The sequence below is a fragment of the Culicoides brevitarsis genome, chromosome 2 (genome assembly GCF_036172545.1).
Source record: "Culicoides brevitarsis isolate CSIRO-B50_1 chromosome 2, AGI_CSIRO_Cbre_v1, whole genome shotgun sequence".
In the NCBI taxonomy this organism is placed as follows: Eukaryota; Metazoa; Arthropoda; class Insecta; order Diptera; family Ceratopogonidae; genus Culicoides; species Culicoides brevitarsis.
The window spans coordinates 2,460,999-2,476,209 of NC_087086.1; the positions used below are offsets into that span (position 1 = coordinate 2,460,999).

General features: G+C 26.9%; 1 protein-coding gene across 1 annotated transcript in view; it reads left to right on the plus strand.

Moving 5' to 3' along the window:
* The first annotated feature begins 286 nt into the window (after positions 1–286).
* Positions 287–15,211, plus strand: part of LOC134829459 (muscle calcium channel subunit alpha-1) — a 55,710-nt gene continuing 40,785 nt past the window's right edge. The window contains exon 1 of the mRNA XM_063842528.1: positions 287–342. Coding sequence (XP_063698598.1) covers positions 288–342 — 55 coding nt within the window. The 5' untranslated portion in view covers position 287. The remainder of the gene's footprint in view (positions 343–15,211) is intronic.

The following is a 15,211-nucleotide window of genomic DNA, read 5'->3' on the forward strand; positions in this document are numbered from 1 at the left end:
CGTTGTTAAGTAAAAAGTTTCTCACGTTCTCATCCTTTTTTTTCGCATGCCGACAACAAACAACAAAAGTTTAGCATGAAAATCAAAGAAAAATCGAAAAGTAATAATTATATCGATACACGGCGACGTTGTTGGTGTCAGAGTGATATAATAATGAAAAATTAGGAAGAAGAAAATTTACAAGGAAAAAAAAAGTTTCTTGATTGACTCGCCGCCTACCTACGAAAAAACAACAACAAAAACGAAACATGATTAAAGTAGCAACGTAGAACGACAGAGAGAAAAAGATGGAGAAGAAAATGGATGCGGATAAAAGTGAAGCAACCACGTTATTATACCTTGGTTAGTATTTATCGTTTCTCTAAAAAAAAATTTTTGTTTCAAAATTGATGATTCAAACGGTGATTCAGAGGCAAGGCACGACTTTTTTGTTTACGAATTCCGCGTGTTTCGAACATAATTGAATTTTACGCGTTTTAAATATAAACAAAAAGATTCAAATGTGTGATTAAAGTAAACAAATTGATTTTCCAGACGAATTCATTGTGTGTCGAGTTTCTGGGGTGGATTAAATCACGCAAACGATCTTTTGAAATATTTGTACTTAAAAAATTGGAACGGAAAATTCGATTGAGAAAAGTCGATGACATGAAAATTTTAATTAAAAATTTTTTTTCAATTAATTATATTGAGGAGTTGGTTCGAGAATTTTAATTTTTTGCGAAAAACGAGCTTAAACTCAGAAAAAAATAAATTAAATATTTTTTAAAAATTTGAATGAATGAAAATAAAGAGTTATGAGAAAATAAAAAAAAATTAAAATTAAATTAAAATTTAATAAAAATTTTGACCTATTTCATAAGAAATTATTTAAAATAATTATCTTTAAATCAATTTTGCATTAAATTTCAAGTTAAATCCTCTCCCTAATTTTCAAATATTTTTTAAATATTTTTTTTGGTTAATTTTTTTTAGCCTGCTGATTATAAATGAGAAAATTTTTAAGTTTTAAATATCTTCAAAAAAATTTTCTGAATAAAAATTTTGGTTTTTGAGAATTTAATGAACTATTTTCAAATAAAATTAACATTTAAATCCCTATTTCAAGTCAATTTTTTTTTATACTGTGAATGGGCAGAATTTTTTATTATTTTTCGACATGTCTTCGATTGAAATGAGGGTTAGTGTTCTCGATTAGGCTTGTCATCCTGAACAAAAAATATTCGGCTTTTTCAAACAAATTTTGCTTAATGAGTCCTTAAAAATCTGATTTTTTGTCAATTTTTCTATAAATCGAAACCAAAACGAAATTCTTATCAATATAAAATAACACCTAAATGACCTTTAAATCCATAAACAAACATTTCGACACAATTTTTGTCCCATTTTTCAAGTTAAGACTCCATAAATTTGAATAAACGTCACAATTGAACCTTAAAATATCATTTCTCGAACCTTCATTATGCGAGAAAAAAAAATGAAAAATTCGATCTAATGACAAATTCCTCTCAGCACTTTATGAATTTAATAATAATGATGATGTTCTACCTGCTGTTGCCTCACAAATAACTCTTCTTTCTCATTTTTTTTTTTATTTTCATGAAGTCATGAAACAAAGCCTCCCTTTTCGTTTCTTTTCTTTTACGACCCTTTTGAATACAAATTTATCTGTTTTTAATTATGTGTTTCAATTTCCTCCGTCTTCCTTTCTCTTCTTGTCTTGTCTGTTTTTATTTGTATTCATTATCCGTTCTTGCTTCAGCGTTCGCGTGTTTTTTTTTTCTTTTTCGTACAAACAAAGAGGCAAACAAACAAACACAACACATGTACACCTAATTTTTCATTTTAATTTTCCCCTTCTTCAAGCAGCGTCGCTTCTTTTGTTTTTTTTTGCTGCTTTCACTCCTCAGCATCCGAATGTACTTATTCTAATTTCATCGTTTTTTCTTTCTCATTCATATATTATTGTAAACTTAACATAGAGCGAGATGTCTGTAAATGGGGCTGCGAACAACAAAAACCTGTCGCGAACAAAAAAATTATACACTAAAATGGCTCACTTTATCATTTTTTATTTTTCCTGTGTTGAGTTTTTGGATTACCTTTTGAGTTATATTTGAATGTCGTGGCATTTATACCCCTTTTTGCGTTTTTTTACAGAAAAAAAAAATTTTTTTAACGTCTGTCTGGTTGAAATTTTTTTAAAATAAAAAAAAATTAAAAATAAAAAAAAAATTTTAAAATGTGCATTGGGTTAAAAATTAAAATTGTGCTTTGGAATAAAAATTTTAAAAATAAACAAATTTGGGATAAAAATATGATAAAAAAATTTAATTTGAATTAATTTTTTATTAAATTGTCATTTTTTTCATTTAAAATAAAAAAAAAATTATAATGTGCATTGGGTCAAAAATTTAAATTGTGCTTTGGGATAAAAATTTTTCTTTAAATCTTAAAATATGATAAAAAAAATAATTTTTTATTAAATTGTCATTTTTTTAAATTAAAATTGAAAGAAATTTTAAAATGTGCATTGGGTCAAAAATTTAAATTGGCCTTTGTGATGAAATTTTCTCTCATAAATTGAAGTTTTGCACAAAAATTGAAAACTTAGATAATCATAATTTAAAAAAATAAAAAAAATTAAAAATATTCTTAAAAATTTTGATTTAAAATTAAAATAAATTCTGAGAAAAATATTCAAAATGCGCCTTGGGCTTTTTCCACAACGATAACTTTCTACAAATTTTTTCCCCGTGTTTTTCACGACAAATTTAGTAAAACAACAGCGTTTTATTACTCGCGAATTTTTTTGTATCGAAGAAAAAAGGCGGAAAATGACATGACGCGGTGTGTTGCGAAGAATTAAACGCTACACATTTGAATGTTTTTGCACTAAAGACGGATTATTCGCCTCCTTGACAGCCATAAAGATATTAAGAGCTCGTTTTTTCTTCTTCTTCAGTCTCTTTTTGTTCTTTCGCAATTTTTTTATTGCTTTTTCCGCACATTTTTTGCTTTAATACGGCACTCTTTAATGTCATTTTGTGCCTTTTACGAGCGGTTTTGTCGGTCAACCGAACATTTTAATCAAAGGACAGTAAACAACTAACAACACAGGTAAATTAAAAACGGATTACAGAAGAAAAAAGTTTTGACCGCAATTTTTTCTGCCATCGTGTGTGTGTGGTATGTGTTCAATTTGTTTACGGTTCAACTAATAATGATGACCGTAAATGACTTAACTACGAGTGTATTATCATAAGCTATTCTTCCTCCGATACGAATAGAGAGGCAAAAAAAAAGGGAAAAAGGTCCGTTTTTTGTTACATTTCTACATCCCACGACGACTTCCTGTGAACTTTTTGTCATAAACAAATTTGATGCGACGTTTCCATCCATAAAATTATTCAAATATCACGAGAGCGGAAACAAAATCTCCTCATATGCGGAAAAATTTCTCCGTTTCTCCGCTCCAAACACGAAAAATAACGAAAAACTTTTCCCTCTAAAGGTATTTTCTTGAATGAATATAATAAAATTATTATCATCTCAAGACGTGTGCCGTGTTTGCTTTCTTGCGAAACACACGCGGAAAAAGTGTCACACCGAAGTAGACAGCAAAAATATTGTTTGCTCGTAGCTCCATGTCGTCTTCGTAATATGATTATTGTCATTGCTTTTAAAACGGCACAACGAGAAATTCTCATGATGATGTCATATCGCGTTTCCAGTCTCGCTGTTGTTATCATCCAACCAATTTGTTAGACACATCAAAAAAATATAAAAAAAAGCAAAAAGGGGGCTTGTCAGTTGCATAACGCTCATCTGACATGTCGTGACAAAGTAATTTTGGGTGAAAATAAACCTTGAAGAGGCTTAACCGTATTATTTTTCGGCCTCTCGTGGGAGTTTTGAGTGATGTCAAGTTCTGATGCGCCGCGTTGAGGGACCATGGCGACACGTTTTTATGGAAAATTTGGGTTTTAGCGAAGGATTTTATCAGAAAAAGGCGTTTTTGGTTGAAAAAGATTCAATTTTGACAGAAATTTAAAGAAATTGTATGAAAATTCGTCTTTTTGGATCAGAAAATTAAATTAAAAATAATTTTTTGAGCTTTTTAGACAAAAGACAAGAATTTAAAATTCAATTTTCGCTTTTAATTTTTGAAAAGTATTAAATTTTTCGTTTCAGTAGACTTCAAAAAGAGTAATTTATGAATTTTATTTTAATTCAAAAGATAAAAAATGAATATTTAATGCAATTTTAATATTTTTGAAAATTAAAGCTCTTCATAAAATATTAATTTCTTTTATTTTTAACGCATTTAACAGAGCAATTTTTAAATTAAAAAGAAAATTGAAGATTTTGTCATTAATTTTTGTTATTTCTTGACAGAAAATATTTTGAAACTTAAAATTATGGAATTTTTCTTTAAATTTACAATTTTAAAATTTTTCACTGAATGATTTTTGACCCAATTTCTTAATTTTTTTCTTCACAGATTGATTTTTTGACATTTTTTATCCTTTGAGAAAAAAACTAAAGACAATTTCTGCTAATTTTCGTTATTTTCGAAAATAAATTCTATTTTATGAGACCTGAAGCTCGTCACAGAACAATTTTTAGTCAAATTATCAATCAAAAAAATCCTAAAGGCAATTTCAATCAATTTTCCTCTTTTCAAATGAAGCTCAAAGTCAAATCTCTGTCAAACGAACCTCTATTGCTCCGTTTTGAATATTCAAAAACATATTTTTTGCTCTACCGCACACATTTATATCAATTTTTTTAGTAATTTTATATTTTCGCCCCAAAGGAAGCATTCGAACGCGTACACACGACGCGCCATACAAACAATGTTGACCTTATTAAAATCCTCTATCCACTCTGTCGATGTCGTGAACGTCATAATATCGATGAAAATGATGATGGCACAGTGTCCTACATTCTCTCTCGTTCTCCCCACGCTCGTAGCCCGAAAAAAGCAACATATTTGTTTCTTGTCGCATCCCTCCAGCAAAACAAACGAACGAAGCGCAAAAAAAAGAGAATATTTTAAAAATTCCCAAATGTGCTGTTTAACTCGGAATCGAGGCACAACACAAACATTTTGCGCTTCAGCCGCATCAGCGTTATTATTTTTAATGCATCGACGTTGGTCTGAGCTTTCATGTAAAACGGCGATGTGTGGACTCTTTTTAATGCTAATGAATAAAAAAAAAATTTTAATGCAAAATACGGTTTGCTCATGCAAATGATATCATAATCATGTCACTTTTTAGTCGACGTCGTCGTCGCATGTCGATGTTACAAAATAATCAAATTGTGTTTTTATCGTTACATCACGCCGCGGCGTACACGAGCGGGCGACAGTTATTATTACATAAAAAAAGGTAAATTAATTTTTAAATATCTCTCTCGCATCAGAGCCTGTTTCATGTCCTGTTATTATTTGTCGCGCGCTGCGAGTGTGGGTTTACATGTGCGTGTAATTAATTAATGAAGTTACAAATTTTCCATTTTATTGGAAATTATTGAGTTTTGCTTCATTATTGTCGATATTTTTTCACTCGTGAAATGAATTGTGTCACGGAAAATTAAGAGAAAATTATAAAATGTTGTCATTGAATTTCCACAGAGGACATTTAACAATTTTATTTACATGATTTTTTAATATTTTTTTCAACCCAATGCATATTTTTATGTTTTTTACCCAATGAAAATTTTTAATTTTCAAAAAATTTTATTTTTAATACTAAAATTCTTATTTTTTTAATTTTTATTTCAATATTTTGAAATTTCGCCCCAATGCACATTTTATATTTTTGACCTATCGTACAAATTAAATTTTTCGTCCCAATGAACATTTTTAATATGAATAATTAAAATTATTTCTCAAAGTCCTCAGACAATTTATAAATTTTCATCCCATTTTACATTAAAAATTTTTAGAATTTTATTTCTTTTTAAGTTTTTAACTCGAATTTTATTTTAAATTTTCAATATTTTAGGTGAATGCAAATTTTTGACCCATTTCGAAAATTTATTTAATTTATTTTTAATTTTAAAATTTTATTTAAAATTTTAATTTTAAAATTTTATTTATTTTTTTTTTATTTGATTTTAATTTATTTTAATTTAATTAATTAATCAATTTATTAATTTTTTTTATAATTTTATTTTTAAAATTTTTATTTATTTTTTAACCCATTTTGAAAATTTATTTTTAACTTTAAAATTTTATTTATTTAATTATTTTTATTTGATTTTAATTTATTTTAATTTAATTAATTAATTAATTTATTTTTTTTTAATTTTTATTTTTAAAATTTTTATTTATTTATTTTTTTTTCAATATCTTTAAGAATTAATAAAAACAAAAAATTTTCAAAGTGCGATAAAATAAAAAGTAGAACGTCGCCCATTCACACTTGACTTCCGCGCCGCTATCTTCCAGACAATTATTTAAAATTAAAATAATGATGATGATAATGACATAATTTCTCTTCTACTCTTTTTAGTTTTGTTTTGTTTTATCTTTCGACTCGTGCTCATGTCGGATCTTTCATTTTATGTCAACAACAACTCTCCTCTTTTCGTCTCTTCTTTGTGCGTTATTTACATTTTTTCATGCCACTGGAGGCATTTTCCATTCCAAAAACGCCAGACGCTTCGAAAAAACACACAAATTACACAATTTTTCATTATTTTTTATGCATGAACGACTTCAACACGAGCAATGCCAAAAATAAAAAAAAAACATAAACGTGCACAGTACGAACAAAAACCGCAATAAAACTTAATTTTAATCCCTTGAATGTACGAGCTGAGCTATCGTATGCATTAATATGACATTTGCTGGACAAGCTACGAGCTAATTTTACTTTTTTTTTTTGTTTCGCGATGAGATGAAACAGAGAGGAAAGAGAAAAAAAAAAGATAATTCGTCATGTTTTTGTGTGTCAATGACATTTTTGAAGCTTTAAATTTTTTTTTACAATTCTTTAAAATAAAAAGAAGTAAAAAAAAATATCCAGTTGAAAAATGACTAACAAAAAATAAAATTCAAGTGAAATCATTTGAGAAATGAAAAATGTATTAAATGAGGGAAAAAAACGAACTGCACACAAAAAAAAACATAATTTTTTGATGAATTTCATTCAAATTTTGTACGAATAAAATATTCATAATGAATGCTGAAGAAACGATGTTTTTCGGTGTGTTTTTTTGTCCGTTTCATTAGAGCAGAAGTAGTATGGATGTTTTTTTATGACCCTCAAATAAAAATATTTCATTTTTATTGACAAACGACGGAACGTTTGATTTAGCACATGGCATGTTTTTGTGATCTTCTTCAAATTTCTCGAATAAAAAGAAGATTTTGTACAAACCAGATGTTTATTTAAAAGAAGTTTCGCAAATTTTAGGGAAATTTTCCCAAAAATTCACCTTTTTTAAGAAGAATTTATCTAACTAAGCTATTTTAGAGCACTTTTCGTGTCGTTCCCTAAACATTTCCTAACGCACTAAGTGCAGAAACCCTTAAAAACTAAAGAGGATCACAAATCCTGTTACGAAAAAAAAAACTTATGATTAATTCCCTGTACGAAAAGTGCTCAATTATGAAATATCTGACTTATTTTCTAAAGATTTTAGATCTTACCAAACAATTTCCGATTTCCGTGTCATATTTGTCTCCTTCCAAGTCCTTTACGAAGCACGGCTGTAAAAAAATACCTCCTTACGACTCGAAAAAATCGTAAGGAGTTGAGTTTTAATAATGTTTTTCACAATTTAATAACTTACCGAACTTTTTTCACTCCAAATCCAAGTTTTCCTTGATTTTTCAGCTATTTTTCGCCAATTTTCTTCCTTCTAATTGTCTCTGCTCCCAAATGCCTCGTGTTAAAAATGGCGCGTTCTGATCTGACATTTCATTAGTTCCATCTTTCGCCGCAAGAGTGCTGAAATTTGACAGAAAAGTTGAATTAGCAAAGGAAAATTCATAAAACCGAAATTCAAATTTCTTGTTTTTTTAAGAAAAGAAAAATTTATTGCTGCAAATGCCCCGAAAACGAAAAACTTTTAATCAAAAGTTCTTAATTTTGATGCAAATTACCTCATGAACTTCATGCTCATCATCATCTTCATTATTCATTTTTATATTTTTTTGAAAATTTTCATCATCATCATCTCTCATGACGGCACATTCATCATAAAATCAGGAAATGTTAGACAATTTACCACACACGAAGCCACAAAATGTACCGAAGAATTTTTTTTCATGCAAAATAAAACATTAAAATTTAATCATATAATTTTTTAAGCTCTTGCATCGGAAAAAGTTTCATATTACGCTTCGATTCATGGACCAACTCACAAGAGATATCAAATATTTCCGTTTTCCGCGTACGTGATCGGTTCGTCGATAAGAGCTGCGCTTAATGAGATCCCAACGAGAATTCCATGCGGTTTGTGGAAAAATTCCATGTAACTTTTTAAGTTTGTTTTATGGCCAAAAACGTGACACTGTGAAGAAAAAAATTTAGTTTGGACCGAACATCTGGCATTGGCGCGCGAAACATCTTCAAGTGACGACAAAATAATCCTCCTTTGCAAATATTTACTGTTGACACAAATATTTACCGAATAATTAGACGAAATTATCTCCTTTCTTTGTCTCGTGAGCTTTGAAAATTCTTAATGGGACTCATTCCATCCAAGTCAACTAAGTGACATGGCAAAGCTGCGAAAAGGAAGAAAAAAATCAACTTTTGAATCATTCATAAATAATACAATAACAAAACAAAACAACCAACAGCAAAAAAAAAGTTGAGGCAGACAAGGAAACGAGAACTCGAGAAAATAAATGATAAAAAAACTTTTTTTTTGTTGTTTGTTTGTGTGAGATGTTTGTTTTGTTTTGTGTTCGTTGTAAAAGCCTGTTTTCAGATTTTGCGAACATTTTAGGTCATTTCAATTTTTTTCAAGCATTTTATTCCTCGTCTTTAAATCTAAAGAAATAAATAAAAATAAATTAAATAAAAAAAAATTAATTATTTAAAAAAAAAAAAATTTTCAAATTAAATTTTAACTAAAATAAAATAATTTTTTTAAAAAAAATTTTAATAAAATTTAAAATTTTAAGACACAATATAAAAAAATTATTTTAAATAAAATTTTTAAAAATTAAAAAAATATTTTATTATTACTTTAATTATTATTAAATTATTATTTTTTATTTATCAAAATTAATTAATAAAAAATAAAATTTTTAATAAAAAAAATTATTAAAATAAAAATTAATTTTAAACAAAATTTAAAAAATTTTTTCTATATTAATTTTTATTTAATTTTTTATTTAATTAAATTTTAAAATTTTTAAACAAAATTTTAAAAAATTATTTAGGAATTTTTATTTAATATTTTTTTTTTTTTTACTTGAAAAAAAAAATATTTTAATATTTTTAATTTTAAAAGATAAGAAAAATTATTTTCAAACTTTTAAAGGACGAAATGTAAAAAAAAAATTGAAATAAATTTAATAAGTCTTACGTAAAAAAATTTCACCCATGTCAACGAATCGAAATTGTATTAAATGAACGATGATTGATGACTTTGTCAATTTCCACTCGCAAAGTCAACGTAATTGTCTCAATTACTCGCTCCAACTAACTTGCTGCCGTGTTAAACGAGAACTTTCTGTCAAAAAAAGAAAAATACGAAAAATATAAATTGCTCTTAATAAATAAATATTTTATCAAAAAAGCAGTTATTACGTCAACGATACTGCTAAGTAGTCGACAAAACCTTTTTAATATTTATTTCTCCTTAAAATGCTAAAAAAGGGATCGCATTGCATGTAAGACACCGGATAAATCGGCAACATTTTTCAGTTTTTCAGACAATTAATCTTCTTTTGCCGAGCCACATACAAAATTTAAAGGCTTTACGAGAAACACGTGTTCAAACGATACGCTTTTGGGTCCCGAAAAAAAATTTTCTTTGATAGACAAGACATTTATGAATAAATGAATGAAGAAAAAAAAACGGATACGGAAGGAAAACGTAAGATGTGAACGTAAGAAGATTGATTAGTTGGGAGATACTTACAACTCAAAGTCTCATTAAATTGTCAAAGAATCCCATTTTTTTCGGCATAATGTTCAGTTAATGAGGTTCTAACCGCATCGTATTACTTTCCATTCAATAAAAATAAAAAAAATGAGAGAAAATGGAAAAAAAATGAAAACCCATCAAAAACAAATAATTTTTTATGAAAATTAAAATAACACGAAAAATAATGGAAAATGAATGAAAATGGCCACAATAAAATTGAAAAGAATGAAAAAGAGAAAAAAAAACAAAGAATCAAAATGAAATTCAATGCCTCGAAGTTTTTGCGGTCCCATGTTTCGTTGTGTTTTGTCTCGAGCCTTATGCGCGTGCTTCGATTCGGGAGCTAAAAAGGAAAAGGAGTGATAGAATCTGACGTGAAATGAACGAGTAGCATTTTAATGCGTTCAGTTAGAATTTTTCTCACAGTTTTATCTTTTTTTTTTGGCTTATGTGCTTTTAAGAGCAAAAATTTGAAAATTTTGAGGTTAGTTTTAAAAGATCAAGGATTTTTTTAAATTTTTCATGGCATAGTCTTCATTTAAATGATTTTCAGAGCATTTTTAGGCAACTAATATCCTTTTTTATTGATATTTCCATAAAAATTTATTAAAATATTGTTTTGAAAATTTCGCGCTGATCAGCTGATCGTATGTTGACATTTCGTTTTATGAAATTTTGAGGTTAGAAATTTTTTTGTTTACAATTTTTAGGGAGTTTCAGCAACTCAAACATTAAAAATCCGTCAAAAATCTTATAAAATCCGATAAAAAATTTACGCCAACGATTTTTCGTTTAAGCTTCTACTCATTTATTTACGTTTGTTTTGCATTCCACGCACATTCATAAATCTCTGATAAAATGCGCCCACGTTCGTTCTTCTCTTCTCTATCTCATCATCAAGATATTTTTTTCCGTTCTTTTTTTTTGCTTTTTTTGAATACATTCAAACATATTCGCAGCATTTGTCATGAATTTACCTACAAAATGAAAAAAAAAACGTAAAACTTTTTTTTTGCTGGAGAATGCATCAAGGCAACAAAAAAGGGACCCATCATCGTCATGACATGAGAAGAAACGTTGATTCAATTTTGTGTGTAATGAAAACATTTTTATTTATTTCGGAATTGAGACAGATAACACAAGAATTTTTTCCGTGCTGCGCTAAAATGGATGTCATCTTCCTTGTTTATTTTATTTATTTTTTGTGTCTCTTGTGAATATTTTTTTTTTTGTGTAAATAGAAAACAAGACAAACATTTATTGATATATTGTCTCAAGCTCAGCTTTTTATCCCTTATCCTTTTTGTTTGGATTAAATTTCGCAAAAAAAAAATTGAAATAGGGGAACAAGGCGTCTCCATTTCGAACCGCATATTGTCATCATCATCAAAGATCATAAAAACATTATTTTATTACTTTCTCTCCCTTTTTTTTCTTTTTGTTCTGAATAACCGCCGCCGCACACATCGTAAAATACAGAAGCTTCTACTTTATTACTAAATTAAAAGGTCACTTTTTGTTCGCCATGACAGCGAAGAAATTTTTTTAAAAAAGCGCTATTAAGAGACATTTTTATAGATTTTTAGATAAAAAAGAAGAGATAACGTCCATTAATGAATAGAATGGAAGAAAAAACTCTCGCACGCTCTTCAATGAATGAAAATAAATGATAAAAAAAATAAATTCAATTTATTTTATTTATTGGAAAATAATGAAATTTACACAAAAATAAACGTGTTACCGTAAACCGCACAAAAAAAAATTACACGAGCCACACGCAAAAATGGGGACCAACAAGGTAGGAAGATAAAAAAAAGTTAATTCCACAGATTTTACCAACAACTGTCAGTCACTCAATTAAATATGTCGCATTTCGCTTCGTTTTGCTCGGTTTTGTAATTTTATGGTGAACAGGGACGTGCTTTTCGTATTTTGTGGAATAGATTTTTACATCAAATTTTTAGTTTGATAAAAATTTCAAAATTTTTTAACAAAAATATGAAAATTTTGTTAAAGTAAGATGCTTGGTTTGAATTAATTGGAAAAAATTAAAAAAATAAATTTTTTAAAAATTAAAATTTTTTTAATAATTTAATTTTTTTTCTCGAATTATTTTCGAATTTTATTTTTTTTTAATTAAAATTTTTTTTTTTTTTAAAATTTAAAAACAATTTTTTTTTAAATTAAAATTTCTTTAAAAATAATTTTTTTTAAATTAAATTCTTTAAAAATATATTTTTTTTTTAATAATTTTTTAATTTAAAATATATGAAAATTTTGCAGAAGTAAAATGCTTGGTTTAATTTAATTGGAATAAAAATTAAAATTATATTTTTTTTAAATTAAATTTTTTCGATTTTTTTTTTTTTAATTAAAATTTGTTAAAAATAATTTATTTAATATAATTTTTTTTTTAAATATTTTTTTTTTAATTTATTTATTTATTTTAATATTTAAAAAAATAATTACTTAATTTTTACCTTGAAAAAATAATTTTTTTTATCCTTGCTGCGATGAATTTCAACCATTTTTAACATCTCTGCTTTTGACCAATTTAATTTTTTTTGCACTGTAAACTGTAAAATGCATCCCGTTAGACGTAAAACATCATTTTATGCCATTTTGTAAACGCCCTGCAAGTAATTCATTATCGCACATCGTGGGTAGTGCGAAAATGTGTGTCGCCGCGCAAAAAGCACGCACAAATCAAATTAAAAATACTTTTCCATGTTGCCATCGAAACGCGTGTGTTGATCTTCGTCACGTTAAAAAATATCAATTAATGAACATTTTTATCAACTTCGTGTTGAGTGCTGACTGCTGAACAATAAAAAAATAAAAATGTCGCAGTTAATTAACGAACGTTGTTGTTGTTGTTGTGTGGCACGACGACGACGACAATAATCATAAAAAAAGTAGCGATAATAAAAGCTTTTAATCACTGAAGAAGTTAATGCGAACAAGATTAGCAATTATAAGAGTAAGTAATATTAATAATAAAAGGGATCGGAATTAATGGACTGAGCGGCGAGCTACTTACGTTCCTTTAATTAATGGCTTGTTAAATTAAAGAGTTTCGGAATCCAGACATAAATTAATGAAATTTATATTCTACGCCTCTCAAATCTTCCCTTCGTAACTTTTTTTTTCTTGCATCCCGCACTCACACGTGTTTCGTTGCACTGCAAAAAAAAAAGAAAAATAAGAAAAAATTATAAAAATAGCAACTACTACCAACAAGGACAAAAGTAATTTCCAACTTATTCCATTTCCAACGTTGGTTTGGTCGGTTTATTGAGAGAGAAAGAGAGTTGTTATCCGCCTACACGACAAACGGCGAACAAAGAAAGGCAAAAAAAAATACAAATAATAAACAATCATCAGAGTTATTCTCAGTCACTGTCTTGTTCTTTTTCTTCTTCATGTGACTTGTAAGTTGCTCTTGTAGAAAAGTAGCAAAAAAAATCATATTAGTTGAGTTAGGGATTGTTTATTAACACTCTCGGAGCTCAAGATAGTTTTTATTTTTTGTTGTTTTGTTAAAGAAAATGTCACAACTTTTCCTTCATGTTATTTTTTCCGAATAGATCTGTGAAAAAAAATATTTAATAAATTTTTCAAACTTACTCTCAAGTTTTTGCTTCAAAATTCATTAATTTATTGTTTTTCCTATCAATTATTTTATTAGTAAAAATTATTATTTAATTAAAAATGGCGCAATGATCAGCTGATCATGTTTTGACATTTCATTAGTTCCATCTTTTTTCGCAAGAGGGCCTTTTTTGATAAATTTTTAACTTTTTGTAATTTTTTTTTTTCATTTTCTTCAATATTTTAGGTATTTATCAATAAAAAAATCTAATTTAAAGTACTGAAATTCCTTAACATTAACATGAATCAAAATTTGAAAATTAATTTTAATTTTTTTTTTAATTAATTAAAAAATAATTTAAAATTAATTTATAAATTAATTTATATTTAATTTAATGTATTTATTTAATTTTTTTAAAATAATAATTAATTAGTTTATAAATAATAATTTAAATATAAAAATTTATAAATTAAATTAATTTAAATACTTTAGATATTTATTAAACAAAAATCCTATTTGAAGGACCTTCTGAAGTTTATTTTAAAAAAAATAAATAAAAATCGAAAATTTCGAAAATTAATTTATGAAATAAATTAAATATTTATATAATAAAATTTATAAAAATTAATTAAATTAAAATAAAATAATTTATTGAATAAATAAATTTTATTAATTAATTTTTAAAAATTTAAAATTTACTGTTTTTTGTTTTTAAACAATTATAAATTTTTAATTAAAAAAAAAAAATTTTTTTTTAATATCAAATTAATTAATTTAATTTAATTATTTTTTTTAAATTTCATTTAATTTGTTTTAAAAATAAATGTCAAAAAATCATAAACATTCAAAATGTTATTGAAAAAATTAATTTTGCCTTATTTTCTCACAAAACAACAACTTTCAAACCATTTTCCGCAATTGTCGGGTCACATATGCAAGAATTCCGAGATATAACAAGCCTACTTAAATCTAACGCCCAACGAAAGAAACAAAGAAAGGCAGTACTATCTTCATTGCAAAGTTAATATAAACGCTTCCTTTCGTTTAAAATTTTATTTTTACACAAGTCATGACAACTATCATAGTTTTGTCTCTTACTTTCTTTCTTTACAAGCAACTTTTGTATGGTTTGTCGGTTTGTCGCATCGTGCTGTGTTGCTGTTATCTTATCCATTTTTGTTATGGAGACAAGGACGTGCATCGTCATGAAAAGTTAAAAGAGAGCAAAGAAAAAAAAGTTTCATTTTCAAAATTGATTCGAAATGAAGGAAATAAAGCAAAGAAAAAAAAACTGTCTGGATCAACCAGCGACACCCTAAAAGTTAAGGAAATGATTGTCTGGCAGGAAAACGAACGCAAGTAACGTCGAATGATAAAAATAATGGAATCGTGTCGTGTCTTTCTTCAGCACGGAACGAACGAAGCGAACGGATAAAGTAGTCAATAAAGTACATACAGCGCCATAATAATAATATTTCTCGAGGAGAAATGAATTGA